Here is a 27,285-nt window from a genome sequence, read left to right on the forward strand (position 1 = left end):
AGACAGGCTTCCTGTGGCATGGTCCCTGTCCGTGAAAGAACACAGCCAGCCTCTGGAGGAAGGTCTGCAGGTGCTGTGTTCTGTTGGAAAGGTGTTGGGTCAGTGGTTGGAGTGTAACTGTGTGGTGAGGTGTTTGCTTAACACATGAAGATCTGGGCTCAAGATCCATTGCCAGAAAGATCGGACAAGCCCGTACCAACTTTTAATCCCAGCATTCAGGAGGTACAGGCAGGGGGATCTCTGTGAGTTTGAGGCCAGCCTGATCTACAGAGTGAGTTCTAAGACAGCCAGGGCTACACAGAGAAACTCTGTCTCTGAAAAAAAGCAAACCAAACCAAACCAAACCAAAAAAATCTAGATACCTGGGAAAGGGGAGAAGGAGGAAGGGGTTATTAGCGGCAGCGTGTTTGGGAAGGAGATAACGCGCCACTGAGCCCAGGTTAGGGAATTCCCAGTCAGGAGAGAGGTGTGCCTGACGCCTGGTGACACACCTGTAATCCCAGCATCTGGGAAGTGGAAACAGTATTTCAGGAGACAAAGGTTATCAGTGAGTTTAAGTTTAACTTAACTATATGAGATACTGTCTCAAGATAAGTAAATGAATAAAGGGTGGGGTGGGCAGGCAGACAGACAAGTCAGGCAGGAAAGGGCTGGGGGAAGCAGAGTGTTTTGAAAACATCACTAATTTTGTGCAGTGCAATCAGTGGCTATTAGAGATTCTAGCAGGGTGAGGGACCGAAATGCATTTCAAGGAGGCCGAAAGAGCAGGTTTGAAGGAAAGACAGAACTACAAAGACGGTTTCCAACTCAAGAAGAAAGCTGAAGAGGAATGAGGCAGGAAACACTGCACATAGGAAATCCTCCAAGAGCACTGGTGGCGGCTGCTTTTTCAGAGGACCTGGGTTCAGGTCCCAGAATCCACAGTAGGTGTGGCTCACGTCCACCCGTAACTCCAGCTGCAGTGTATCGGAGGGTGTTTGTGGGCATCGGCACATATGCTTGTGTAATACACACACATATAAAAATAAATCTTTAAGAAAAGAACTATCGCTAGGAAAGGCATTAGACCTGAAAAGTCTCAAGAGGAACCCGTGATACCTGTGGCTCCCTCCCTCGGCCTCAGCGCACCCCACCCACCCACCCAGTGCAAGGTTTTCTGCCTGGATTCTGTCACAGCCTGGTCTGAGCATATCTCACCAGCCATCCTGTGTGTCACTGCCATGCCTCATGAATGAACAGCTGGGACACACCATGCTTTACATGTGTGCAGTGAAACCAGACACCCGCTTTGCTTGATCCCCATCCCCTCTCACAGAGGCATCACTACAGGCTTAGGGTTAGCTAGGCAATGAGCCCAGGTGTAGAGGATCTGTTAGCCCTTTCCCCAGGATTCCCACAGGTCCCCGCTCCTTGTCTGAGCTTGCCTTCCTGCGGGACTCTGGTGCAAGCTGTCCAGCCCCTGGCCAGGAACACTGTGGGCAGGTGGTCTTTCCCCTGCTCCTGTTACCCCAGCCTCAACCGGCTTCACTGTGGTCTGCCATCTTCTTCCTTCTTGCCTTCTCCAAGTCTCCCTTCCCCCAAGCCCTAAACCCAACCTCGAAGGGAAATGGGAAAGCAGGGCTGGAAAGCCCGGGAGAATGACACTCCAGGTCTTCCTCTGGCTCCGTCGCTCTCTCTTGACACAGGGTTTAGTACAGCCCAGAATGACCTCTAACGTGCTATAGAGTGTGACTTTGAACTCTTGACTCTTTCCCCCCAGACGCTAGATCTATAGACCTACAGCAAGCCTGGCTAGGGGGACCCTCTTTTCTCTGCTGTCATGGAAAATTATCTCCTCCCGTTTTTTCTCTGGTGAGGGTCAGCACCCCTTCCCGCCCCCCGCAGAGTGGAAAAACAAAAACCAAGATGAAAATTGAAAAGGGAACGGAACGCCAAGGGTCAAGGTGTTCTCCGAACTGTGGTCTTTGGAACTGCGGGTGATAAATCCATTAAAGTGTCTTTAATACCGTCTTTCGGAAGTTCACACACACGCACACACAGATCAAAATAAATCTAGGGCTGAGGGGAGCCGGGGAGAGCAGGCTCCCTTAACCCTTCTGCCCCGCTGCCCAGGGGTTGGCACAGATAGAAAGAGTATTTACACTGCAGGGACTTGGTTCTTTTTCAGGGTGAGGGGTACAAAACCGGAAACTTCCCACATCTCACTCCGAAAGCAACAAAACGGGAGTTCTGAAATTAGCAAGAAAATAGGCAGAGAGACCCGGATGGAGAAGGGAAAAATCCGCACTGGCAAAGATCCGAGCCAGAGTAGGGTTGCAGTTCTCCCAGGGCTGAGCCCTTTTAGAGGGGTAAGGGGAAAGGGCACGTCCGACTGCGGGCCCCGGGCCTGAATTCACAAACCCAATCAACAGACTAAACTACCCAGCAGGGAAAAAGGCGGAGCCTGCCGACCTGGAGGCGGGGTTTGTGGGAGTTGGGGCGGGGCCCATGGAGGAGGCGGAGCTTCGAGAACCTGACTCCCTACTGAGGACCCGAGACCAGGGGAGCTCCGCCCCCGCATTGCACTTGATGGGGTGGGGAACTGGGGCGACTTGGGGCTCGGGTTTGGCACGGATTCCAGTGTCGCTGGGGATGTGGGTTTTGGAGAAGTTCCTGAGGAACTGGATTCGGAGCGTAGTCGCTGGGCCTGAGATTCCGTGGGGGCGGAGTTTATGATGTCTGGAAGTCCAGCGACGCCACAGGAGGATGTGCAGGGCGCGCGTTGGATAGGCGGCAGGACTGCACGACGCGCCTGGGAGGTTGGGGGCACGGAGTGGGGCCGACAGGGGGGTGGTTTTAGGGATCCCAGTAGTTTTCGTGGTGCTGGGCGGCGATGATGATGACTACAGTGAGGATGGTACAGAGAACCATGGCTGCGATGCCCACGGCCAGGGAGATGAAGGAGAAGTTCCGGGCCTCGCGTGAAGCGATCTCGGCGGACACCATGTCTCCGCGGGCCAAGGCCGTGCGCACCTACCGGGGAGGGATGCGGGAAGGCGGGGGTCAGAGAGCCGCTGCTCACCCGTATGTCCAGAATGCCCTGGACTAAGGAAGCCCGGGGCAGCCCGAGCTTTTTCTCTCCTCCCCCGCCCCACACACCTGCACGGCCTTGAAGATGGCGATGATGCCTGTAGGCCAGAAGCAGCAGATGGTGGTCAACACAGCGATGGGCATGTAGTCGTGTGGCGGGCGCCTGGGCTCCAACAGAGCCAGCCCTGGGGCCTGGGGCGGCGGGGGCAGAGTGGAGGTCACTCCCGGCCCCCCAGGGGTCCCGCCTGCGTAGGGCTGTGGGAAGGACAGTGGGGGAAAGGGATGTCACGCCTACACTCTTGCTGCTTGCCAGCGGTTGGCCAGTTGGCAGAGAGGTTTCTACAAACCCGACTCTAAGATTTGGAGGGGGGAGGAATTAACGCCCCATCCTTCCTGATAGTAAAATCGGCCTAGGCTTCCCCTCTTTGTGTTATTAAGCCCCATAGTCGTGCAAGTTCCCACACTGTCTTACAAGGTCTGGGTCTGTCTGCACTTCAGGTCTGTTTCCACGCTCCTTGGCATCCCCAGGCTCAGACTTTGCCCTCTTCTACCCTAGCTTCCCAGGTTCCATTTCTTTCTCTCCCTCCAAGCGGTTTCCGTCCTGAGTTTTGAACCACCTCCCAAACCTTGACCTCTGACCCCCAAAGATACCCCCTCACCAGGTCCACCACCTTCCCTCTCCACTCTTCTGTCTAGGGTTTGTTACCAGAACACCGCTCGCTCTGGTTCTATTTCGTTCTCTCCCAGCTTCCCGTGTGTCCCTGTTGCACCTGCTTCCCTCCTCCTAGGTCCTGTCAGCCCCACACTCACCGTGCCCACCGGATACACAGGAACATAGGCAGTGCAGGGCTGCAGCTGCAGCGGGTAGCCGGGTGCCACGTAGCCCCCCAGCGGCAGTGTGCCCACCGCCCCCGTGTGCGTGGGCACCACAAAGCCCGGGGCTTGGGCCGTCGGGGCTGGTGCTGGTGGGGGCGGGGCGGCGGCCGCCGGCGGCGGTGGGGGAAGTGGGCCCTCGAAGCGAGTCTCCTGCAGATAAGGGTCGGGTGGCATGCGGGGTAAGGTAGCACAGCCGGGTGGAGGAGCCCCAGCGCCGGGACCGGGTGGGGCATGGTGGGGGGGCCGCGGTAGCGTGGCGGAGGACGAAGGACCACGCTGAGCGCTAGCCGAGGCAGAGGCCAGCCCACCTGCCCCTAGGCGCGGGAGGGTGGCAGTGCCAGACTGGTGGTAGTGGTGGTGGTGGTGATGGTGCGAGGAGGGGGCCGTTTGTGGGGGCGGGATGGGGGGCTCGGCCGGAGGTTGGGGGGCATTGTAGGGCGGCGGCGAAGTGTGGGGAACTGAGTCTGGAAGGCCTGGCCACAGAAAGCGGAGGAGAGGATAAGGGGAGAGAGAAGACAGCAGAGATCAGAAGGGTGAGAACCAAGGTAGTCGGAGAAGGAGAAATAGCTAGGGAGAGACAGGTGGGATGGCAGCTCCCAGTCTGGGGTCAGGGAAGCGGGTCTATCTAGGCCACCTGCCCTCCGATCTAGTTTTGCAGTCACAACTGTCACAACTCTCCTCCAGCCCCCCCCCCTCCGGTCACCCACAGCTGCCAACCACACATCCTCATCCAGGGCTGCCTCAGAGCTGTACCCTCTGAACTGCGTGCTCGCTTTAACAGTTTTCATGTGGAAGACATTTCCACTTTCCTCCAGTGGAGAAATGGGCCAGGGGTTACCTGGGAATCTCATGGCCTCAGTTAGGGTCCATAAAAATGTCTCCTGGGACTAGCCGTGGTGGCTCACTCCTGTAATCCTAGTACTTGTGAGGCAGAGGCAGGAGGATGAGGAACTAGGGAGTTCAAGGCCAGCCTGGAAAATCTTATCTCAAAAAAAAAAAAAAAAAAAGTCTGCTAAATTCTACTTCCCTGGCAACCCCCATCTGATCAAGTCACTGATATTTCTCCACTTGGTGTCTCCAAGCCATCTGTCACTCCCAGGGATGGTGTCCCTGCAGTACCTGGCTGTGCCTTCCTCTCCTCAACCTGCCCCCCCCCCTCGTGTTGTTGACATGGCAGAGGCAGACTGACCCAAAGAAAGGAAGAGAAGGATGAGCTACAGGAAGAGGAGGGGGTGGGGGTCTGAGTGCTGCCTGGATGTGGAATGGGACTGAGTCACTCAACACCCCAGAGAGGGTCAAAGAAGGGGGTTAGGGCAAGTGGGGGGTGAGACCGGAGAGGATGGAGGGGCTGTGGGGCTATTGGGATTTTTTTTTTTTACCTGACTTTTCCGATGACATGTTTGCAGTAGCTGGAGCAGGGTCACTGAAGCTGGAGTCAGGGCCCCCTGGCCGGTGCAGAAGTCTGGGTCCAGGGATGGCGCAGCCGGCAGCAGCGGCGGCGGCAGCGCAGAGATGGAGAGATGAAGACAGTGGGGGGGGGGCGGGCAGACGGAGAGTGGCAGAAGGAGCGTGGCAAGGGGGGGGGAGCTTAAAGGGACCGAGGCCAGGGAGGGGGAGAGCTTCAGAAGTCGCCCCCTCCAACACACACTCGTCGCTCTGCTCTCGGACCACCTCTTCCCTCCTCTCACCCTGGCATTCAAGCCCCCAGTTTAGGCTCCCTTGGAGTTGTCATGGAAACCGGGAGGCAAGACCAGGCAAGGCGGGTGGGACTAAGAGAATGGAGGAAAGGAGGGAGAGAGAGAACTCTCTCGAGTCTCTCAGAGACGCGCTGTAGTGATTACATTGTGGGAAGCCAGTTCAATGGATTCACCCACTTAACCTCCAGACCCTGTTCACCCAGACCCGGCTCACCCAAGGGGATCTTTCCTCAGTTCCCCTCAGAATCAGGTGTGAGCGAAAACTGTTCAAAGCTGGGAACCAAGAGAGCCTGAAAAGTCCCCCAAGCATACAGCCTGGGCCTGGCCTTTGCATCACGGAGGCCAGAAGCTCGGGCCTGTAATTTGAAGCTGGCTGAGAGAAAGCACCTGTGGGGGTACACGGGCACCTTCTTCCTCCAGGGTTAAGAAGCTGAAATGCTTTAGCAGAGGGGAGCAAAATGTAATTGCTTATTTGTGATGGGCGGGTTTGAAAAAGCCTGCTTGTGGGGGCTCCAGAGTTCATATCCGTACCCTACAGCACCCCATCCTCCACTTCTCCCTCCCCAAGACGCTGATCCACCCCCGGAGTCAACCCGAGACGCTGGGGTGACTTACTGTCTTTTTATTTGCTTTTTGTGTCTTGGAAGGGCGTGGGTGGGGAGGTGGGGTGAGGATAGGCAGTCTACAGAGATTACACCAGTTGGGCCTTTTGCAGAAACCCAGCAGGAGAATCAGAAATGCCCTCCCATTTTGGAATTTCGCAGCCCTCTCCTGAGGCAGTCGCCCTAGGACATGGCCCCTCCGGTGGTGTCCTGGAGGACAGTCCCAGGCCCCGGCTTGAGCCGGTCCCAGGTCTGAGAAATTTTTGCATCACGGCCTCATACCGGTGATTCTGGTTTTTCAAGCGTGGATAGATCAGAGAAAACCCCGGATCTATTCCTCCCACATCGGCTTCACTACACGCGTCTGGTTTTATTGAGAGTCGAGTTTAGACTGAGCAAAGACCCTGCATACAGTCCGAGCGGCTCAGGCATGCTCAGAAATCCTGGAGCCTTATTTAATTGCTAAGTAAATGCCCTGACGGGTAAAGGCCAGCCAGGAGCACTCGGGCGCGCGCAAGGGTCACGGCTAGGCTGAGTGGTGCCAGCACCCGCAGCGCAGAAGTCTGGCTGCAATAGCAGGGTCTGTGTCGCTAGCTGCCCGCTGAGATCTGAGGAGCAGATTGTTGGGATCGCTCAAGGCTCAAAGACTGGTGGAAATCCGATGGTGAGTCCCTAAAGCCCCTGGGCCCTCCGCCCTTGGAAGGTGGGTCTTGAAGGGTTTGGTCGCGAACGCCGAGATAAAAGTAGGGCCAGGGAAACTGGGCCTGGCTGCACTTCACTCAAGGGGCCTGAAGGACTCTTGGCGTCTCCGGAGACAAGGTCACAACACGCACTTCAAAGTGAAGAGTTTGTAAGGCGCTGATCTGGAGCGGGACGGAAGAGGGGCGCTCCGGCTGGGGTCGGCCTGGCACGCTGCCTGCCACTCGCCTGGCGTCCAGCTAGACGTTGGGTTAGCCTTTCGTCAGTCCTACACCCCCCCTCCCACTTTGGGAACAGAAATTCGGGCTCTGCTGCAAAGCCAGAAAACCTGGCTAGATTGGAAAGTTGGGCGCATCAAGGAAGGGAAGTAGTACCCCCGGGTGGCTGAATGCAGCCGACCCTACGAAAGCCTTCTTTATATACCCATGATTTGCTATTGCGTCTCCCCTTCCGGTTGAATGGATCGCTCCGCCGCCTGCTTCCTCCCCAGCTCCCTGTGTGCAGTGGAATATTCCATTGCCCCTCCGGTCGGCGGTCCGTGTTGCAGGGGACGCTCTCTCTGTTGTCAGGGAAAGCCCCGGACGTGACGGCTTTGCGCGACCCCGAGCACCCCCCCTTCCCATCCGTCATCCCCCTGCGCGCTCTCCTGGTCCCCCTTTCCATCCTACCCTGTGGATTGCAGACTGGGTACAAGTAAACAGCTGGCGGAGCGAAGCCTCCAGACCCAGGCCAGGTGGGAGTTCCCACTCTCCGTGGGGCCTGGGCTGCTGCTCCGGGGCCCTTGCAGAACCCGGGAGTTGTGCGTGGCCGAGGTGATGCTTACGGAAGATCCTGGGCCTAGGGACCAAGTCCCTTGTGCGCCAAGTTGGGGGCGGGACTTAGGGTGAGCATTAGTGCGGCAAGGTGGTAGGGGGTGTGTTTGTGCCGAGCCAACTGGAGTAAGTAAAAAGTAGGCAGTTGTGGCAAGGACCTGGTATAGGAGCGGAGGCCTGAGGGTTGCTTGCTGGGAATCTACTGGAAGCCGAGGGGTGGGGGTCACTTCCCTTACAGCCCCTCGTTCCTTCTCAGGTAGGAGCATGCCGGGGCTATGGAGGCAGAGGCTTCCTTCGGCGTGGGTTTTGCTCCTCCTGCCATTCCTGCAGCTGCTGATGCCCGCAGCTCCCGCACCCCACCGCGGGTCCTACAAGCCAGTGATCGTGGTGCACGGGCTCTTTGACAGTTCATACAGCTTCCGCCACCTGCTGGACTACATCAATGAGGTCTGTCACGGGACGCCGGATGGAGGGTGTTGGAGCAGCTATAATGGCTGGGGAGGAAGCGTGGACAGCTGAAAGATAACCCCTCTAGGCCAGTTCCTCAGAGTATGGCTACTAGTGTGGGGGAGACTTGGGGGACGGGGGTTCCTGGTTCCAGCAACCGCATTGAATGCACGTGGCCTTCATAGTCCAACCCCAGTGGCTGCATTGCCCCCTTCCCACAGACACACCCCGGGACTGTGGTGACAGTGCTTGATCTCTTCGATGGCAGAGAGAGCTTGCGGCCCTTGTGGGAGCAGGTGCAAGGGTTCCGAGAGGCTGTTGGCCCCATCATGGAGAAGGCCGCTGAAGGGGTACATCTCATCTGCTACTCCCAGGGTAGGCAACACACTCTCAACTCCCAAGCCCTGTAGGAACTTGACCCTGAAGCTGCTTTCCAGCGGTTGCTTCTCTGCGCTGCATAGCTCTGGTCAGAGCCCCCAACACCCCCATTTTCTGGCTTCCCTCAGCACCCGTCTTCCTCCCGTCCTGAATGGGAGGGAGGCTCCCCTCTGTCCGCATTTTCCATGGCTTAGAGTTAAGGATCAGAGGCCTAAACTCTTAGCTTGGCTCTGTCACGTGACCCACAACTTGTTGGCCTAGGATGTGTCTTCAGTTTTGGATCCCATTCTTTTAAAGTTTTGAGAGACCAGAGGCAAGGGTCACTGGGGTGCCCGTTCCAATGTTGGCGCTCTGCCTCCAGGGGGCCTGGTGTGCCGGGCGTTGCTGTCTGTCATGGATGAGCACAACGTGGATTCTTTCATCTCGCTGTCCTCTCCACAGATGGGGCAGTATGGAGGTGAGTGGGCACTGTGGGTTGCACAGAAGGCGCCATGTCCGGGGCACAGAGGGTTGAGGCTCCTTGGCGCTGCTGTTCTTTTCTCAGACACGGACTACTTGAAGTGGCTCTTCCCGACATCCATGCGGTCTAACCTCTATCGGATCTGCTATAGTCCTTGGGGCCAGGAGTTTTCCATCTGCAACTACTGGCATGGTAAGCCAGGGGGAGGGGCCCGCGTGGACACGGCCCTGTGGACGGTGAGGCCCGTGCCCACCTCTTCCGCAACCAAAGCAATAGTTTCCCTTTACCCACACTTACTAATCGAATAGGTGCTATTCAGAATGTTGTTGGCTAGCCAGCCACCCAGGTACCTCAGAGTGTGTGGTCTGGTGCAAAATTTAAAAAAAAAATTAGTGGATCATCATTATTATTAGTCTGTGTGCATGTGTGTGCGCGTGCACGTGCATGTTCTCATTCATGAACCATAACACATACATGGAGGTCAGAGGACAACTTTCAGGAGTCCATTCTGTCTGTCTGCACCACTGTTCAGCTGCTGCAGTGTGGACCATAGCCCACATGAGTGAGTGAGTGAGTGACTTTATTTACAGTAACAGGCAGCAGGCTGGGTTTGGTCCTTTGGGGCCAGCCTCTAGTGCAGGGTAGCATGCCTGGATGCTGGGGCCAGATTAGTATCATTAAATTAATGAGAGTAAGACACTTTTAACAATCACTGGCTCACACTGGGTTCCAGATAAAAGTACCTTCCAGGCCGGGGGTGCTGGTAGGCACATTTAATCCCAGTACTTGGGCGGGAGAGGTAGGAGGATTTCTTGAGTTTGAAACCAGCCTGAATTATATGGGAGTTCCAGGACAGCCAAGACTAAACAGACCCTGTCTCAACAAACAAACCAAACAACAGAAAACCTCAGAAAGTGCTTTTGATCATGCTGACCGTTATTTTTATCCCTCTGTTATATGGCTGGGTGTCTGGCTTCACTGTTAGGTTTATGTATGTATTTATGGCTGGGTGTCTGGCTTCACTGTTAGATTTATGTATATATTTTATGTGTATACTTTGCTTGTTCATCTGCATACCAGAAGATGGCATCAGACAGCTATGAGCTGCGCTGTGGGTGCTGGGAATTGAACTCAGGACCTTGAGAAGAGCAGTGAGAAGTCTTAGCCACTGAGCCATCTCTCCAGCTCCGGTCTTCACTGGTACTGCAGTCTCCTGACTGGTCATCTGGTCTTCTTTCCCATTACACTTTTCTTCCTTTTTTTTTTTTTAAGTTTTAAAATTTTATGTATATAAGGGTTTTTTTGCATATATATGCACCACATACATGCTCATTGCCTGTGGAGACCAGAAGATGGCATTGGGTCCCCTGGGACTGGAGTTACAGACAGTTGTGAGCCACCATGTGGGTGCTGGGAATTGAACCAGAGTCTTGGAAGAGTAGCCAGTGCTCTCAACCACTGAGCCATCCCCCCAGCCCCATTGACTCTCTGTGTAGCCAAGGATGGCTTTGAACTGATCTCCTGATGGGACATCCTGAGTGCCGTGTTGCAGGTGTGGGCCACCTATGCCCACTTATGCAGTCCGTGGGTCAAATCCCACGGCCTCAGGCTCCTGGCTGTCTCCCTAACTGCTGTTTGTACTCAGATCCTCACCACGACGACCTGTACCTCAATGCCAGTAGCTTCCTGGCCCTCATCAACGGGGAAAGAGACCATCCCAATGCCACTGGTAAGGCCCAGCTCCCACCTCTGTCCCTCTTCCGCTTCTACCCTGGTTTGCGCCCTGTGACTGACCCCATCTCTCTCCATCTCCACAGCGTGGCGGAAGAACTTCCTCCGCGTGGGTCGTCTGGTGCTGATTGGTGGTCCTGATGATGGAGTCATCACCCCTTGGCAGTCTAGGTAACTTGGCAGTCAGGGGGTTGTAGAGGCTGAAGACTTGGCCTGGTAGTGCCCCTGGCATACAGTAGATGTTCATTGAGCGACAGGGGCCCGGTGTGTAGCCCAGGCTTGACCTCTTGCCTTTGCTTCCCTAGTGACAGGCATTATTACCATATCTGCATCTCCCTCTTCCGTTCTGGGAGTGCTGGGGACCAGCTCCAGGGACTTACACACTCTAGGCAAGTGTTCTGCATACCTGACCCTTGTAGAACATGTTTGAGCCTGAGGCAAGAAGATCACTTGAGCCCAAGAGTTCAGGATGAGCTTGGGCAAGATAATGAGACTGTTTCACCAAACACAAAAGCCTGATAGAGCTAACCCTGGGACTCTGGAGGCAGAAGCAGGTAGGGCTCTGTTTCAGGCCATCCAGGGCTGTTTGTTTGAGACCCTGTGTCAAGAAACACCCCCACCGCCACTGACAATCTGGCAGCTGGAGATGTGGCTCAGCTGGCACGGTGCCTGCCTAGCGTTCCCCGGGTTTCATCCCAGCACTCGGGGCAGAGGAGGAGGATGAGAAGTTCAGGGTACTACATCGTGAATTTGAGGCCAGCCTGGGCTACTGAGACCCTATTTCAAAAACCACACACGAGCATTCATACACATATAATTTTGAAGTAATCATGGATTCTTAGGAGGTTGCAGAGATGGTTTATCAAGCTCCTGTGTGTGCGGTTCCAGAGTTTACCTGGGGTTGCAGTCTGAGTAGAACACAGCGTCCGACTCAGACCTCTGGGCGTGGTGGCGCACGCCTTTAATCAGAACTTGGGAGAAAGAGGCAGGTGGATCTCTGAGTTTAAGGCCAGCCTGGTCTACAGAGTGAGTTCTGTTCTAGGCTAGCCAGGGCTATGTAAAAAAAAGAAAAAAACAAAAAAATAAAAAAACAAATAAAGCCGGGCGGTGGTGGCGCACGCCTTTAATCCCAGCACTCGGGAGGCAGAGGCAGGCGGATCTCTGTGAGTTCGAGACCAGCCTGGTCTAGAAGAGCTAGTTCCAGGACAGGCTCCAAAGCCACAGAGAAACCCTGTCTCAAAAAACAAACAAACAAACAAAAAACAAAACAAAACAAATAAAAAGCCGACGCCACTACCTTGTGAGTGTGAGGCTCCAGCTGTTTTCTCACGGTCCCTACCGTTCAGTGCCAGGCCCGGTGAGTGTCCACCTCAGCCCGTCTCCCTCCTCCGGAAAGCGGATGGATGGCTCTGCAGCCCAGCACACCTGCCTCTGTTGCGTCATGAGGAGTTGACCCAGGAGGGTCACCTGAAATTTACTCAACAGATACTTATTGATCAGTGTGTGCCCGGGTGCCATCCTGGGCCCTGGGGAAGCATCAGCAAAGAAAGTCCCTGATGTCGTGTTCTTTACACACTGAAGTAGAAATAGTGTGGCAGGGACAGTGAATGGAGGCAGGGGCCGGTGGTCAGGGGAGTGTGCTCACGCACCACCGCACATACTCGGGGATCTGAGGACGACCTCCAGGGCTTGGATAGCCCCCACTGTATGGGACTGGGGGATTGAACTCAGCGAGTCAGCTTGGCACCAGGCGCCTCTACCTGCCGAGCCATCAGCCTGATTTAAAGCTGTGTGAGAGTGTGGGGTGTGTGAGTTCAGGTACCTGTGGAGGCCAGAAGAGGGGTGACAGGCAGCTGTGACCACTGCTCCCATCCCCCACCATGCTAACTGACAGCTTTCTAGTTCCTCCCCTTCTATTAGCTCACTCCATCCTTGTAACAACCTAGTTGGGGTGATCACTGTATTAGGACACGTGGGGGCAGGAACTCACAGTTTGCCTACACTTGCAGCATTAGTGATCAGTGAGAATGGGCTGTCTGCTAGGTTTTCCTTCCGTTCCGTGAGGGGGCATTTCCACACAATATAATGAGATCTGATTAGACACAAGTCTGGGGTTCCAACGTCTTTCCTCCCTCCAGCCCAGCTCTGCTGTACCCACCCAGCTGTCCCCTTTGTCCCCTTTGCCTGGGACATCCCTCCCTGGCCAGGCCTCATAACCAGACTGCTTTCTTATTCCCACAGTCTCTTGAACAAGGTCTCTCTATAGTCCTGAATCTCACTCTGTAGACCAGAGCTGGCCTTGAACTCTCAGAGATCCACCTGCTTCTGCCTTCTGAGTACTGGGACTAAAGGCATTTGCCACCATGCAACTCCTGGACTTTTTTTATTTCTATTTTATGTGCATAGTGTTTTGCTTGCACGTGTATATGTGTGAAGGTATTGGAACTCCTGGAACTGGAGTTACAGGCAGTTGTGAGCTGCCGTGTGAGTGCTGGGAATTGAACCTGGGTCGTCTGGAGGAGCTCTTAACCACTGGGCCACCTCTCCAGCCCCCACTCCTGAACCTTTTAACAGCTGGCACTTGTTCAGGTATTGACAGGAGGTCTACTTGCTTTTTTTTTCTTTCTGTTTTGAGAGGGTCTTACTGTGTCACCCTAGCTGTCTCAGAACTCACAGAGCTCCTCCAGCCGCTGCCTCCTGAGCGCTGGAATTAATGCATACACCAACTGCATCTGGCAGTATTAATTAAAAAAAAAAAAAAGTTGGCTGAGTCTGTAAAGATGCCTGGCCACTTGATCCCTGGATCAAAACAGTGGGGAGGACTGAGCCCCAGAGCTGGCCTCTGCCCTCCACATCATGTCATGGCATTGCACACACAGTTAGTTAAATTTTAGCTGGGCATGGCTGGCTGTGCACCCGGAGCCAGAGGCCAAGGCTGCCTCAAAACAAACAAAAAGCCTATCCTCCCTGCACTTACGAGGAAGAGGAGGCAGGAGGATCAGGGTCAATGTAGGGTTCACAGTGAGACCCTGCAAAAACGACCAGCTGGCTTCTTTGCAGCAGCGAGTGTTGAATCTAGTATCGATGCTAGGCGTGTTTTTCTGTGTTTCAATTGTTTGGGTTTTGAGACAGGGTCTTTCTGCATAGCCCTGGCTGTCCTGGAACTCACTATGTAGACCAGGCCAGGCTAGCCTTGAACTCACTGAGAGCCTCCTGCCTCTTGAGTGCTTTGACTGTAGACGTCAATGGCCATGCTAGGTTCTCCAGTCATGTGTGGGTGTGTCTACATGCAGGTGTGTGCATGCAGGAGTGCACGTGCCCTCGGGGAGACCAAAATGCTGAGCCATCTCTCCAGCCCCCAAACTTAATTTTTTTTTTTTTACTGAAAGAAGTATGTATGTGAATGGTTTGACTGCATGTACATTTATGTACCACGTGCATGCCTGATGTCCAGGGCGGCCATGAGATGGCATTGATTGCCTGGAATTGCAGCTACAAAAGGTTGTGAAACTCCATATGGATGCTGGGAATTGAACCTGAGTCCTCTGGAAAAGCAGCCAGTGCTCTTAACAGCTGAGCTAGCTCTCCAGCACTTAAATCCTTCAAGTCAGGAATTGTTCTTGGTTTTTTGTTGAGATAGTTCTTACGCAGCCCACTTTGGCCTTGAACACTCCACACTCCCCTCTCTAAGTGTGTTCCTGTACCCAGCTTCTGTCAAAGATTCTGAGTGTCCACCAGGGGGCCTTAAGTTTCTCTGGGACTCTAGCACACGTTGGTTTTCCTAGCTCTCCTGATAGTCTCCCTACAAATCTTTCTATAGCTTCTTTGGTTTCTATGACGCCAACGAGACGGTCTTGGAGATGGAGGAGCAGCCGGTAAGCCCCTTGGAACAACTTCCTTTCTCCCTCCATTGGGTTTCTGCCTCTGACCCCTGAGCTGAAGGGTCTGTATCATAGGGCCGGGGCAGCGGGGGCAGTGGGGGTCAGGGGTGATTTGGGCAGCAGCAGTACCTCACTTTGTCTTTTTCCTGTGTCTCCACACCCCTCCACCCACCTTGAAGGTTTATTTGCGAGACTCCTTTGGGTTGAAGACTCTCTTGGCCCGGGGGGCCATAGTGAGGTGTCCTATGGCTGGGATCTCTCATACCACCTGGCACTCCAACCGCACGCTCTATGATACTTGCATCGAACCATGGCTCTCCTGAAGATGCCCTCAGGAATCCCCCAGCCCAGAGACCAAGTGGTGGCCTTGGGAAACAGATGCCAGGCTCCCACACTGCCCCACCCCCCCAGGGCTTCCTGAATCCTCCCCTCCCTCCTCTGTGAATGACAAGTCCTGGTCCCCTACCTCATGTCCTCTTCTGGGGATGTCTCCACACTCTCCCTTTCTCCCACGGCTGAGGTTGGGAAGCGAGCACCAGGTTTTTAACTGGCTTCACCGCGGCTGCTGCTCCTCCGGGTCTGGCTGTACCGGAGGAGAACCCAGCCCCTGCCCACCACAGGGGCCCTTCCAGGCCACTCAGGACATTTTTAGCTTCTGTTTAGTGTCCCCTTTTTCTCAACTTCCCTGTTTCCAGCCTCCCCACCAAGAGGGACGCCCGTGAGGGGTTCTGAGGTTCCCCTATGGGGACAGTTCACTTTTGAAGTGTCAGTGTTGGGGAATATCTGTGGCCTGCAAGGCCCATCTCAGGTTTGGGGATCCCCCAGTCCCTATGATCAGTGTTGGGGTATCCCCTGGGAGCCTAGGTTCTTTGAGGCCCCAGCCCCTCTTTTAACGACCCCTCAGTGGGTGTTCCCTGTATTTATAAAAATAAAGTTCCCTTTCCTCAGTGTGGCTTGGCTTATTCCCAGGTGAAGGGGACCTGGGCTCCCCAAAGAGGGCAGGGATGGAAAGCCTGGGGCCTGGGTGCCCAGATGCCTGCTGTGGGGTGGGGACTCCCTTGGTGTTTCCGTCTTCTCAATGCCCATTCTGTTTAGGTTCCTGACTCTCTGTGTGTTCTTTCCTGCTGAAGACAATTCTCTTCCTGTCCCGGCCTAGGGTTAGGGGGCTGAGCTTCAGCCTCATGGGTAGAATTGGCCTGCCACCCCCGGACTAGACGAGGGGGCTGAGGGTCAGGGTGGGCATGTGTTATGCCCTTTGACCTTTGTCGGTCAGGGCTGGGTGAGGGGCTATACAGTGAGTCTCCCTTTGCCTGGGAGGAGGAATTCACACTGAGACAATAGAGCCCTGTCTGTTCTGGCTTGGGGGTGGTGTCCCCCAACCCCCAATAAATGCCATCAAGGGATGGAGGCAGTTTCTCCTGGTGCCTTGGGCGCCCCTGCCCTTCTGTGACTGCTTTCTTTCCTCAGCTGATCTTGCCTGCTTGGCCATGACCTGCCCTTGGTCAGCTCTCCCCGTCCTCACATTCTCCCACAGTCTGTGTTAGGTCGAAGGGGGGTGAGTGCTGGTTGCCACTAGAGCCAGAAACTTCTGATTTGGGGGCCTTCAAAGGTTATGTAGGTCCTTCTAAGCGGCTTGGCTGAAGAGAGGGTGAGGGAGGCAGGACAGGCCTGAGACTGAGAGCCTTGTGGGAAGGAGCAGAAGTGGGAGAGCGCTGTCTGGGCCCGCCCCCTTGCCTTTTCCACAGTCTGGGCGGCTGCTGCTGGGGCTGCAGACTCTCTGGACAGGGAAACAGGTAGGGAGTCGGGGAAGTCAGTGGAGGACGGGATTGCTTGGCCTTAGGATGGGTAGGCGCTGGGAAGGAGGCTCCCCAGTGAGTGTCTGGTGTGTATGCGATGGTGCGGGAGAGGAATGGAGGCAGAGCTGTGTGACGTGAAGGTGTAGGCTCTCTACAGTTTGGAGGGAGCACACTGAGAAGCGCTGTGTGGGAAGGCTGGCCATGAGCTCGGGGCTAAGGAGAGCCTGGATGATGGCAGGACATGCCCAACAAAATGCACAGGCTGTTGCAGACCATGTGAGTGCTTGTGCTCCTTTAGAAGAGTGAACACCCTGACCTCAGGAGATTGTTTTAGCAGGGCTGAGGCTAGACCAGCCAGAGAGAAGCCTGTAACTGCTTGTCTGCAGCCCACAGTGTCTGGAAGAACCATGGGGCTCAGGGCTGAGCTGGGCGGTTTCCAGATTGGATTCTCATTCCTCCTGCTACTGATGTCAGGCGAGGGGCGCAAAGGAGGAGCTTTCAAACAAAGGTGACAGCAAAGGGGGAGGGGCAAGGTGAGGACACTGGGCGGGGGCAGACTTGGCCGGACGTTAAATAAAACTGAACATTTAGAATGAGGGCATTGGGCCTCAGCAGCTGCTGAGGGCCGCCACACTCAGTGCCCCCCACCTCCACCCCGACATGGCTGCAGCGTGGGGGTCTGCTCCAACCAGCCCCTGGTGGTTCCACTCCGATACAACGAGTCCTACAGTCAACCGGTATACAAGCCCTACCTGACCCTGTGTGCTGGCAGGCGCGTCTGCAGCACCTACAGGTGAGAGGTGCCTCCCGAGCACTCCCCCAGAACCAAGCCCAGGATGGGTACCCGGAATCCTGACCCGGTTTTATGTTCTAGGACCACTTACCGCGTGGCCTGGCGGGAGGTGAGGCGGGAGGTTCAGCAGACACACGTGGTGTGCTGCCAGGGCTGGAAGAAGCCACACCCAGGAGCTCTCACCTGTGAAGGTGAGTGAGGCTGGAGCTTGAGGCCTTCATGGGAGGCACTGGGTGGTGCTGGGGCCTGGCACTGAGCCCAGGTCTTAACTCTCTTTCCTTTCAAATGCACCCAGCCATCTGCTCCAAGCCTTGTCTTAATGGAGGTGTCTGCACTGGACCGGACCAGTGCGAGTGTGCCCCAGGCTGGGGAGGGAAACACTGCCACGTGGGTGAGCAGGCAGGTTGCCCCACAGTGGGGGCGGGTGCTGGGATGGCCCCACCCACCGTGGCGCCCTTGCCCCCTTCAGCCCCCTCTGTTTTCTGGTAACTAGATGTCGATGAATGCAGGACCAGCTTCACCCTCTGTTCTCATGGCTGTTTGAACACCCCGGGCAGCTTCACGTGCGGTTGTCCGCAGCCCCTGGTTCTGGGTTCGGATGGGCGCACCTGTGCAGCAGGGCCTCTGGAATCTTCAACAAATGCCAGCATCCTCAGTGTGGAGGGTGGGTATGGGACGCCTGTGGGGTGAGCCTGGGTCCTCGTAGTGGGCGAGGCCATGCTCACAGTCTCCTCTGTCCTAGTACGAGAAGCAGAACGTGAGGAGCAAAACCTGAGGTGGGAGGTTGCAGAGCTGCGGGCGCGGCTGGAGCGGCTGGAGCAGGTGAGCAGTGGGCAGAGGCACAGGGGGGCGGGGATGCGCATGCACCCGGGACCGCGCCAGAATCCTGAGGTACCACTTTCCTTTGCAGTGGGCCACACAGGCTGGGGCCTGGGTCCGAGCGGTGCTGCCCATGCCGCCCGAGGAGCTGCAGCCAGAACAGGTGGCTGAGCTGTGGGGCCGGGGTGACAGGATCGAGTCCCTCAGTGACCAGGTGCTGCTGCTTGAGGAAAAGCTGGGTGCCTGTGAGTCCCCCCTGCTCCTCCTCCACAACTAAAGACATTGTCAACTCAGTACCTCACCTCAAAACCCTCCACCTCTGTCCTTACCCCAGACCCTTTCCCCGGGGCCACTTGCTTAGTGTTGGGTGACCTGACACCTTGCCTCTCTGCCATTAACCAGGTGCCTGTGAGGACAACAGCCTGGGCCCAAACTTCCACGGCTGACAAGGAACTCCCACAGCAGCCTGGATCCCTAATTTATACAGAAACTGCCTTATCTGGGATCGGTAGATGGAGGATCGACCACCTGGCCGCAGAGGCGCAAAGAGCCACAGGAAGCCCCCAGATCTCTCTTTCTCTTTATTCTCAGTTGCTTGCTGTTATCCCATAATAAAAACCAACCACACAAAACTGGATCCCACTCGTTCCTTCTGCCCCCCGCCTACCTCCTGGGTCTTAGGAATGGGTCTAGAGTGGGAGGCAGGGGAGTGGCCAGTGCCACTGGGAGGAAATGAAAACTGGCTCAGAGGGGGAGGTACCTCAAAAGAAAGAGAAATAAATTAAGCGCCCTCCTCTCCCTCTCACCAGGGTCAGGTTCTTTCCCCTAAGGCCCCAGGGAGCAGAGAGCGGCAGCTTCTAAGGTCCGCCCCTCCGGAATTTGGTTAGATGGTGCTGGGCCAGGACCCTGGAGACCTCTACCAAAGGGACGGAGGAAGCAGAATTGGCATTTGAAGTGTGCTCAGCCCCTGGCATGGGCAGGGATGAGGCCTCCGAGTTAGACAAGCCCAGCCCCGCTGAGGGTGACAGTGTTGAGTTCCCTAGGTGAGCTGGGTAGTCCTCAGGTGCAGCTTCCAGCCACAGGGTGAGGAGTCCTCACAGCAGATGGGCCCCCTCCATCTGTGGTCTTGGCGTGAGGAATGGATTGTTCCACACAACAGATGAGTCCATTGTCCAGTGTGGGGTGGAGAGGAAGAGAAGGCCACAAAGAGACCATTGGGGAAGGATGGGATGGAATGTCCCCACCCTTGTATCTGATGAACCACTTGAGATGAGGGGAGGCAACTGTCCCACAAGACAAGATGGCGGGTGGGGATCGCAGTGGAGACTGTGCCCACGCGGGAAGAGTCCGCGGGTGGGGTGGGGAAGGACATGGAGTGATGCTGTATCCATATTCACTTCACAAGTTGAAGACTCAAAAGGAGAGTAGGGAGTGGGGACCCAGGAAGAGGGCCTGGCCCTGCTTCAGGCTCTGGGTCAGAGGTGTGGGGAGGAAGAGGGGAAGGGTAGGAGGAAGCTCAGAGCCGGGCCTCGCCCGCTCCCCCAGGCTTTTTCAGACAGTCACCGCCACCCAGGCCATCAGTGGAGATCTCCCGGAAGACGGTGAGCATGGAGTGCCGGACTCTGTCCGCCAGAGCTGGGACATCATCCGGTGTCAGCCCTTCTGTGGGCACTGGGGACAGCACCCGCACCTGACATCGTCCTGGGGGGGAGGGAATGAGGAACAGCTTCATGGCTGGCACTCCTGGGTCTCGGCCAACTCTCTAGTGCCATCCCGCTACGTCTTTCCTCCACCTTCTGGGTCTCTCCTGTAAACCAGGATAACCGCTGCTCTGCTCGCCAGCTGCTAACCAAATCCCCAGGCCGCTGTCCAGGCCTCTCTCCAGGATTCCAGTGTGCGGTCACAGTGTGCAGAGCTGATATCAGGTACAACTCTGCACAGGCCAGCTTCACCTTTCCTCTTGGAGAGACTGGTCCTTCCTACCTGGCACGCCCAGTGGGTACTTAAGGTCCCCCGCCTCAGGGACATTCCCTGGCCTCCCGTGAACTTCCTGGCCACGTCCTCCTCAGACCTGCTCAGAGCCCTCAAGCCAGGCGAGCTTACCCGAGGTGAAGCGGCGTTCCTTTTTGCAGTAGAAGTCTTGATAAGAGGACATGACTATGGGGACAATGGGAACCTGGGGAGAAGAGGCAAAGCAGGGAAGTGAGTGCATCTGTCCTGGGAAGGAAGGAAGGGGGTCTGGATGCTGATGAGTGGACAGCAGTGATCACCTGGGCCTGGACTGCAAGGTGGAAGGCGCCACGTTTGAAGGGCAGCATAGAACCGTTGTGGTTTCTCGTTCCTTCAGGAAAAACCCAGACTCGTACCTGAGGGAAAGAGGAGGGTCAGAGGCTGCCATGAGGACACAGCACCGATTATCAGGGGTTTGCAGCCATTTGATTCCTAACCCCCCAATCCCATCGCAGGAGGACTCACATCCTGGGTGAGCAGGGTCTGGGCCACCTCAGACATGACACTGATGGCATCTCCCGTGCGTTTCCGGTCAATGAAGATGACTCCCGCCAACCAGCAGGCCAGCCCCGCAGAGCCAGCCCACAGTAGCTCCCGCTTGGCAATGGGCACACAGCGATCTGGCAGCACCTCCATCATCCCTTGGCAGGGGTGGGGATGGGGTATGGATGAGGGTATAAGCAGGATCAGAGCAGGCACCACACCCACCCAGGCCACCACCCACACAAACTGAAGAGGTGGATTGGAGGAGCCCTGAGAAATCAAACCTGACTACAGGCATACATGCCTGCTGAGGGCAGACCCACCCTGGGAGAGGAGACCTGAGCAGGGGGACATTTGAGAGGAGGGGAATTAAGGTCTCTAGGGAAGCAGGGTCAGAAGAGAAGGCTCAGCTAGAGGACGGGGCCCTGTGATGAGGCCTCACCGAGCAGGTCGAGGGAGCTCTGGTGGTTGGAGACCACAACGTAGGGCTGCGTGGGAGGGAAGTGCTGAGCCCCCCGCACCTCCACTCGGATCCCATACAGGTATTTGATGTGCAGCAGCATCAGACGCAAGATCCTGTGGGGTCATGGCAAGGGGGCCCAGTGGGGTCCACTGATGCCCACCTCCGTGCCTGTGTGCCCGCCTGCCTACGACTTCCTGGGCGTCTCTGCAGTCCTTCCCCGCATCCTTGCCTCACCCTTGGGTTCCCTGGGGACCCACCGATCCTCGCCCCCTGGCCCTTACTTCATGTTCTCGACATTGCGCCCTCGCACTGCGCACACAGGGATCGCGAGGATCGCCAGGAAGAGGATCCAGCCGTTGTAGAAGGCCATCTTGAAGAAGTACTTGGCACTGGGGCTGCAGAACCACAGGGTGGACAGCAGGAGGAGCAGCAGTAGCAGCAGCGTTGTCCAGGCCCCGGGCCACAGCTCCATTCTGGTCACCTGCAGGTGAGAGGAGCCAGGTAAACCAGGAGGCAAAGCTGGGACATCTTCAGGAATGGGAGGAACCCAGCTTGAGATAGCTGCCCGCTGCAGCTCCGCCTAAGTGATAAGGGAACAGCAAAGGCACAAGCTAACACTTGTGGCTGGACTTTTTTTTGAGGCAAGTTTCATCTTAATCCAAGCTGACCTGGAGCTCTGTAGCCCAGGGTGGTCTCTAGCTCGCAGCGGTCCTCTGACAGGTATGAGGCACCACAGCCTGCTCTGGATAGGTGTCTATGTCTGTACTGGCCACTCCCGATGGTGAGGGACTGGGAATATTAATTAAATGCACACCAGACTCCTCAGGATTCTGGGTAAAAAACATGCATGTAAAACACCCTATTAATAACACCCTCTCTGTGCTGGACGCCAGGAAAGAGCACCATTAGTACTGAACCCTCCGGCTCTGATGGGCTCCGTTAAAAATACCAACAAAACGGACTTCACTGCTTCTTTTCACCTTTCTTACTGTGGCCATCAGAAGCTTAGATCTAAGTGACTTCCCAGGGGAGGCCTTAACCTCTCTGAAGAGCAGATGGGGGTGAAGTGGGGGAACAGGGAGGAGTGAGAGGAGCAGAGGGAGAGGGAACTGGGATTGGCATATAAAAAAATAATAAGTAAAATTTAAAATTTTAAAACAAAAGAGCGGCTCCATTTTATTTCAGGTAGACAGCGCTGATTTATGCAGTATGTTCAACCCTATATGTGGCCACGAGATAGTTTACAAAGTTCTGTCAGCATTACTGGTTCCACAGGAAAGAGCTCACCTGGGGCCACGCAGCTCCTCAGCAGTTCTCTGATAAGCCTAGACATCCTGTGCTCCCGAGCCCTGCTCGTCCTGTCACTGTACATACATGTACACACACACACACAGACACAGCAGACATGGAGCCTGCACTCGACATACCAATGCACTTCTGCAGACAGGCAAACCAACCTGACCATTCTCTCCCTCTAGCCTCATGGAGGAGGCAATGTGGGCAGACAGGTCAGCAAGAGGGGGAGCGGGGCTGCAGCAGACACGGAATGAAGTATACAGAACCACCTGCTAGGATGGGGAGAGGCTCAGGCATGGGAGACACTTGCCTGCAGAACCCGCCTTCTGGGTGCTTCCTCTTTACTCCACTGCCCACTGCGGGCAGCATGGTCACAGCTGATAAAAAGGGTGTTGTAGACCTGTGTCTCCAGGTAGGTCAAAGGTTCTCTCGTCCTGAACCTGGAAGGGCCCACCCTCCGCTCCCAGCTGTACACCGCACCCCCTTAACGCTGCCCTCCACAGACAGGCTTCTGCACCCTAAGTTTGAGCACTCCTCTCTCAGAAAGGCCATTTTTGAGAAGCCGGCTTTGCTTCTATCTCTGACTCCATCTCCAGAATGATTTTCTTGCCTTCCTCAGGTTCACCACAGGTCCTTCATGAGCTAAGGCTTCGCCACACTGCTCCCTGTGCCTGGCAGGCCCTCCCTCCTCTGGCTCCACACAGCTCAGCGCCACCTTTCCAGGCCCCTGCTTTCATTACAGACTCCTGGCATATCCCTGACTATCCCCCCGACTGGTCGCGACATTCTTCCTGCCGTCCCTCCTGAATGCTGGGACTAAAGGTGTTGGCCACCACGCCTCACGTCAGAGGTTGTCAAGGTGTACAAATATAACTCCTGGGCCTCACCCAGACATAATGAGCCTGGGCTCCGGGCCAGCCTGTATTTTAACATGCCTTCCAGGTAAGTCTGCTGTTCACTGGGTTTGAGAACTAGTGGTAACACAAAGTGGGTAAGAGTTCACTGGCCGGGCAGTGGTGGCGCACTCCTTTAATTCAGCACTCGGGAGGCAGAGGCAGGTGGGTCTCTGTGAGTTCGAGGTCAGCCTGGTCCACAGAGTGAGTTCCAAAACGGGCTCCAAAGCTACAGAGAAATCTTGTCTTAAAAAAACCAAAAAAAAAAAAAAGTTCACTGGCCTCTCCTGCTCACCTCCTCCGGGCCGTGAGCAGGGACTGGGTCAGGACTGTCTTACATCAATGCCCAGACAGAAGCGGGCTCAGGGAGCGCTCAGCAAATCTTGGTGAAGGTTTTCTAAGGCTGCAGACACTCCCACAAATGGATCAGTTAATAAGGGAATATGGTTCTGTTTTTGTTTTCTTTCACTTTGCTTTTGCAGTGCGGGCTTTTCACATGCTGGGCACGTGCTGGGACCCTGAGCTACACTTGCAGGCCAGGGATGGACGCTCTGATGGAGGAACATTAGGAAATATCGCCTCCCCCAAATACTGACAACAAGCCTTACAGCCCCCCATTTACACACGGCCACAGGGAAGCCAGCGTACAGACCATGAAGATGTCATCTCTCTCAGTACACAGGGGCACGACAACGGTCCCTATGGACATGGGCACTGGGGGCTCACCACAGGACAGACTTGCACTAAGGGACGACACAGCCGGTGGAGGGAAACATGTAAGGACACAGGTCAGGAGTCAGCAAAGTAAAGCAAATGAATGGTCCCATGGGACCCTAGGTGTGGTGACATGGAAGGCAGAAGACCAGGAATTCCAGGCCAGCCTGGCTCCCTGGCTCCCTGTCAAGTTCAAGGCCAGTGTGGGCTGTGTCAAACAAACAAACAACTTAGGTGGGCATAGTGGTGCGTGCCTTTAATCCCAGCGCTCAGGAGACAGACACAGGTGGATCTCTGTGACTCTGAGATCAGCCGAGGCTACACAGAGAGACCCTGTCCCAAAACATAAGAAATAAATGGCAGGTGCAACCAGAAGTACATGTTATGGTTACGCCACACTGACAGGTCACATCACAGGGCTTGCAGATTTGTGGTGAGAACCACATAAAGGCAAACAAGCCCTTTGATCACAGCAGGGCTAGCCACTGGGTCCCACACAGGAAGATCCTGCACACTCCAGGGCTGTGGATGAGCACCTGTGAAGCCAAACAAGCAAGCATGGGAAAATAAAAGGCCTGTAAGCACCTTGGAAACCCCCAACAGATGCGACACGCCAAGTCCTCGCGTACACTTGGCACTGGAGCATGTCACAAACTTAACACAAGACATGGGATGAGAAGGATGAGGGCCACTCCGATGGGTGTTTAAACGTCCTTTCCTACAGCGGCAGTCAGCTGAATACAGGAACGCAACCTGTCAAAGGCGCTCAGAGCCTCCCACAAGACGCTCGCGTGTTAGTACGGGTCTATTCCAACGTGGAAGGCCGCTGAGAAATAAGCGCTTCTGTGCCCAGAGAGTAACGGGTGCCTGACAGCATTCCTAGGAAGCAGTCCTGGCCACCCAAAAGTCAAGTGGGGCCAAGGCGCAGCAGAAGGCTGGGGAACCTGAAGGGAATCCCCTCTCCGCGATTCCCTCGTCCACACCCCCCCGTCCCAAATTCAGAGTTCCCATCTCTCCCCTCACCCGGCTCGGGCCCGCTAGTCAAGCCCTCCACCTCAGAGCTTGTCCCCAGCCCTCGCCGCTCCCATTCTTCCGCTCAGGCCCCTCTCCCCAGCCACCCTGCCCTCAGACGGCCCTCCCAACCCCATCTCTCCCCCATCCCGGCCCCTTCCCGCGCCCTCCTCCCACCCCTTTCCCGCCCACACCTCAATGGGGCGGGGGGCCTGGGGGACGGGCCCCCTCCCCAGCCAGGCTGCGGCAGCGGTGGTGGCGGCTGGCTCTATCTCTGTCTCGGTGTCGGTGCCAAGGGGGCGACAGGATATGGGGATGTCCTAGCCCCGGCCGATGGAGGGGTGGTGGGAGTGGGAAGCTGGGCCCATATCGGCAGGAATGGTGGGGGGCCGTACCCCCAACACCCTCCCCACTGCCGGCTCTCTGAGGGCCGGGGCTACTGCTGCCGCTATCTCCCCCACCCCTCCCAGCGCGTGCTGGCTTCCGGGGCTGGCCAGGAAGTAGGGTCGATGATGGGCAGCGGGCCTCGCCAATCGCCTCTTCCGAGACCAGCATCTCCTCCCCACGCCGGCCAGACCTCTCGCTGGCCCCGCCCCGGGAGGGCTCCGCCGGGCTCGCGGCCGCTGCCAGCTCCAGCGCTCGGTCCAGCACTTCCAGCACCTGTGCCCCCGGTCCCTGCTCCATGTCCTCTGCATCTCAAGCTTCGTTCACATGCTCTCTGACCGTTGCCTTTCTTTGAACGCAGCGCTATGCTCAGCCCCTGTAACTCCAGGTTTCCCAAACACTCCTTTTCCTGTCCCCATAAACACACGTTTATAAAGTACCTTCTAAATTCAAGCATTAAGTTCACCCTTTTCTGCCCAGAACTCCATCTTTCCCTGCCGAGCTCTCCAGCTCTCTGTCCACTTGCTCTTTGTCCCCGGTCCCCATCTCCTTCCTCCGCCCACCTTTGGCCTTTAAGGATAAAGGGCCCTCTCTCCCTTACAAGCTTGTTTGCCTAAGTCCTTTCAGAGTTCCTTCACTCACCCAGTCTGAGCCAACCGACACAATCTAGCTGCTGGCGTTGGTGGAGTGCACTTGAGACCCCGGGGCAGGAGCATCTCTGAGTTTGAGGCCAGCCTGAGCTACAATGGGACTTTGACAATGAAACTCAGCTTCCTAGGGTTAATAGAATGAGAAACTAAGGCAAGTAGCCTGCTGGTCAAGCCTGACTCCCTCTCAGGACCGGCTCATCACTCCTACCTCCATATTCGCCATTTCAGTATCTAAACCTCTTCAGCACTCCGGAATCCTCGCTCCGCCGTACCCTCTACTGAGTCCCAGCTTCTCACCTTCCTTTATTCCTGAGTCACACGGACACTTTTTATCAGTGTTGGACAGTCCTGAGCCTGTCTCTGTCTCCCGCCCCTGGACACCTTTGCCTTGAATGAGTTTACACAGCTTGGTGAAGAGCCCTTGGTAGTGGGAGGACTGTTACCTAATTCTGCGCCTAGGGTCACACTGTGGGTAACTGAGTACTGAGTACTGGACCGGCCCAAGCTCCCAGAGGTCCAGCCAAAAAAAAAAAAGACCTGCAGGGCAAATTACAAGGAAGGGGCGGATCTACTCTGTCCTGACGCGGGTCACCTTAGGGGTGGGTTGTGCTCCTCGGGAGCCCGCTCACAAAGGGGTGGAACCAGACCTTTCCTGCTCATAGGATTTAAGACGGAGCTGAGGTCCACCTTAGTCGGCTCTGTGTCACATTACAACGGGGGCGGGTGGGCCTTGGGCTCGGTTCTGCTCTGAGATTCACCTAGAGAGGCTGAGTCGACCAACCGAGAGAGTTGGGTTAACACCAGCGCCGCAGACCGATGACCGCACCATCCACACGTCGGGCTAACCCCACTTCTGCTCCCCACTTCTCCAGGAGGGAGGGGCGGACCCAAGTTCTGCCCTCTACGTCACCCAAGGAGGCCGGAGCCATCTTGAACCCTGCGACCCTGGTACTTCTGCCCTCTTTTCCCGAGCTCAGCACCGGCTCTCCAGGTCTCGGCCAATCAGCGGCGAAGCAAACCGCCCAATCAAGCCGAGAGAGTCCCCGGTCCAAAGGCCCGGATGAGGCCGAGCCGAGGCCTTTGAACCACGGGCCCCGCCAATAGCGGAGGGGTTGCCATGGCGACAGGACAGAGTTGGAGGGGTGGGACCGGAGTCGACTCAGCATCCGTCGGGTTGGCCCACGCCGCGCCCCCCCCACCCCGCCCCTTATTGCGCATGCTCGCTTCCTGTAGCTCCAGCTTCGTGTCGCTCCAGCCAATCGTTTGACTTGGAGCCGTACGCTCTAAAGTCCAATAGGAACACGGACATTCTTCGAAAGCG

At 56.0% G+C, this 27,285-nt stretch overlaps 5 protein-coding genes across 7 annotated transcripts in view; 2 read left to right on the forward strand and 3 right to left on the reverse strand.

Moving 5' to 3' along the window:
- Nucleotides 1–27,285, reverse strand: part of LOC101994656 (RT1 class I histocompatibility antigen, AA alpha chain-like) — a 629,094-nt gene that overhangs the window by 526,188 nt on the left and 75,621 nt on the right. The window lies entirely within an intron of this gene.
- Nucleotides 1,972–5,445, reverse strand: Prrt1 (proline rich transmembrane protein 1). The gene is made up of 4 exons (XM_005370785.3): nt 5,325–5,445; nt 3,880–4,418; nt 3,139–3,324; nt 1,972–3,012 (listed from the first exon to the last, which is right to left on the reverse strand). Exons 1-4 carry the CDS (start codon nt 5,341–5,343, stop codon nt 2,836–2,838), a joined length of 921 nt encoding a protein of 306 aa, XP_005370842.1. The 5' UTR covers nt 5,344–5,445; the 3' UTR covers nt 1,972–2,835.
- Nucleotides 6,706–15,599, forward strand: Ppt2 (palmitoyl-protein thioesterase 2). 3 transcript variants are annotated; one of them, XM_005370783.3, is made up of 9 exons: nt 6,706–6,908; nt 8,012–8,202; nt 8,424–8,577; nt 8,942–9,037; nt 9,125–9,232; nt 10,686–10,769; nt 10,858–10,942; nt 14,592–14,646; nt 14,832–15,599. In XM_005370783.3, the coding sequence occupies exons 2-9, from the start codon at nt 8,020–8,022 to the stop codon at nt 14,973–14,975; spliced, it is 909 nt and encodes a 302-aa protein (XP_005370840.1). In that variant the 5' UTR covers nt 6,706–6,908; nt 8,012–8,019; the 3' UTR covers nt 14,976–15,599. The 3 variants fall into 3 exon arrangements, with proteins under 3 accessions (XP_005370840.1, XP_013210493.1, XP_005370841.1); XM_013355039.2 differs by lacking the exon at nt 6,706–6,908 and adding an exon at nt 7,517–7,755; XM_005370784.3 differs by lacking the exon at nt 6,706–6,908 and adding an exon at nt 7,518–7,676.
- On the forward strand, nt 16,835–18,561 carry Egfl8 (EGF like domain multiple 8). The gene is made up of 8 exons (XM_005370782.2): nt 16,835–16,956; nt 17,119–17,241; nt 17,323–17,432; nt 17,537–17,632; nt 17,735–17,905; nt 17,984–18,063; nt 18,152–18,305; nt 18,463–18,561. The coding sequence occupies exons 1-8, from the start codon at nt 16,856–16,858 to the stop codon at nt 18,504–18,506; spliced, it is 879 nt and encodes a 292-aa protein (XP_005370839.1). The 5' UTR covers nt 16,835–16,855; the 3' UTR covers nt 18,507–18,561.
- Agpat1 (1-acylglycerol-3-phosphate O-acyltransferase 1) lies at nt 18,623–25,360 on the reverse strand. The gene is made up of 7 exons (XM_005370780.2): nt 25,125–25,360; nt 21,298–21,497; nt 20,996–21,129; nt 20,536–20,711; nt 20,331–20,426; nt 20,164–20,236; nt 18,623–19,761 (listed from the first exon to the last, which is right to left on the reverse strand). The coding sequence occupies exons 2-7, from the start codon at nt 21,486–21,488 to the stop codon at nt 19,577–19,579; spliced, it is 855 nt and encodes a 284-aa protein (XP_005370837.1). The 5' UTR covers nt 21,489–21,497; nt 25,125–25,360; the 3' UTR covers nt 18,623–19,576.

This window comes from Microtus ochrogaster, unplaced genomic scaffold (genome assembly GCF_000317375.1).
Source record: "Microtus ochrogaster isolate Prairie Vole_2 unplaced genomic scaffold, MicOch1.0 UNK87, whole genome shotgun sequence".
NCBI classification, from domain to species: Eukaryota; Metazoa; Chordata; class Mammalia; order Rodentia; family Cricetidae; genus Microtus; species Microtus ochrogaster.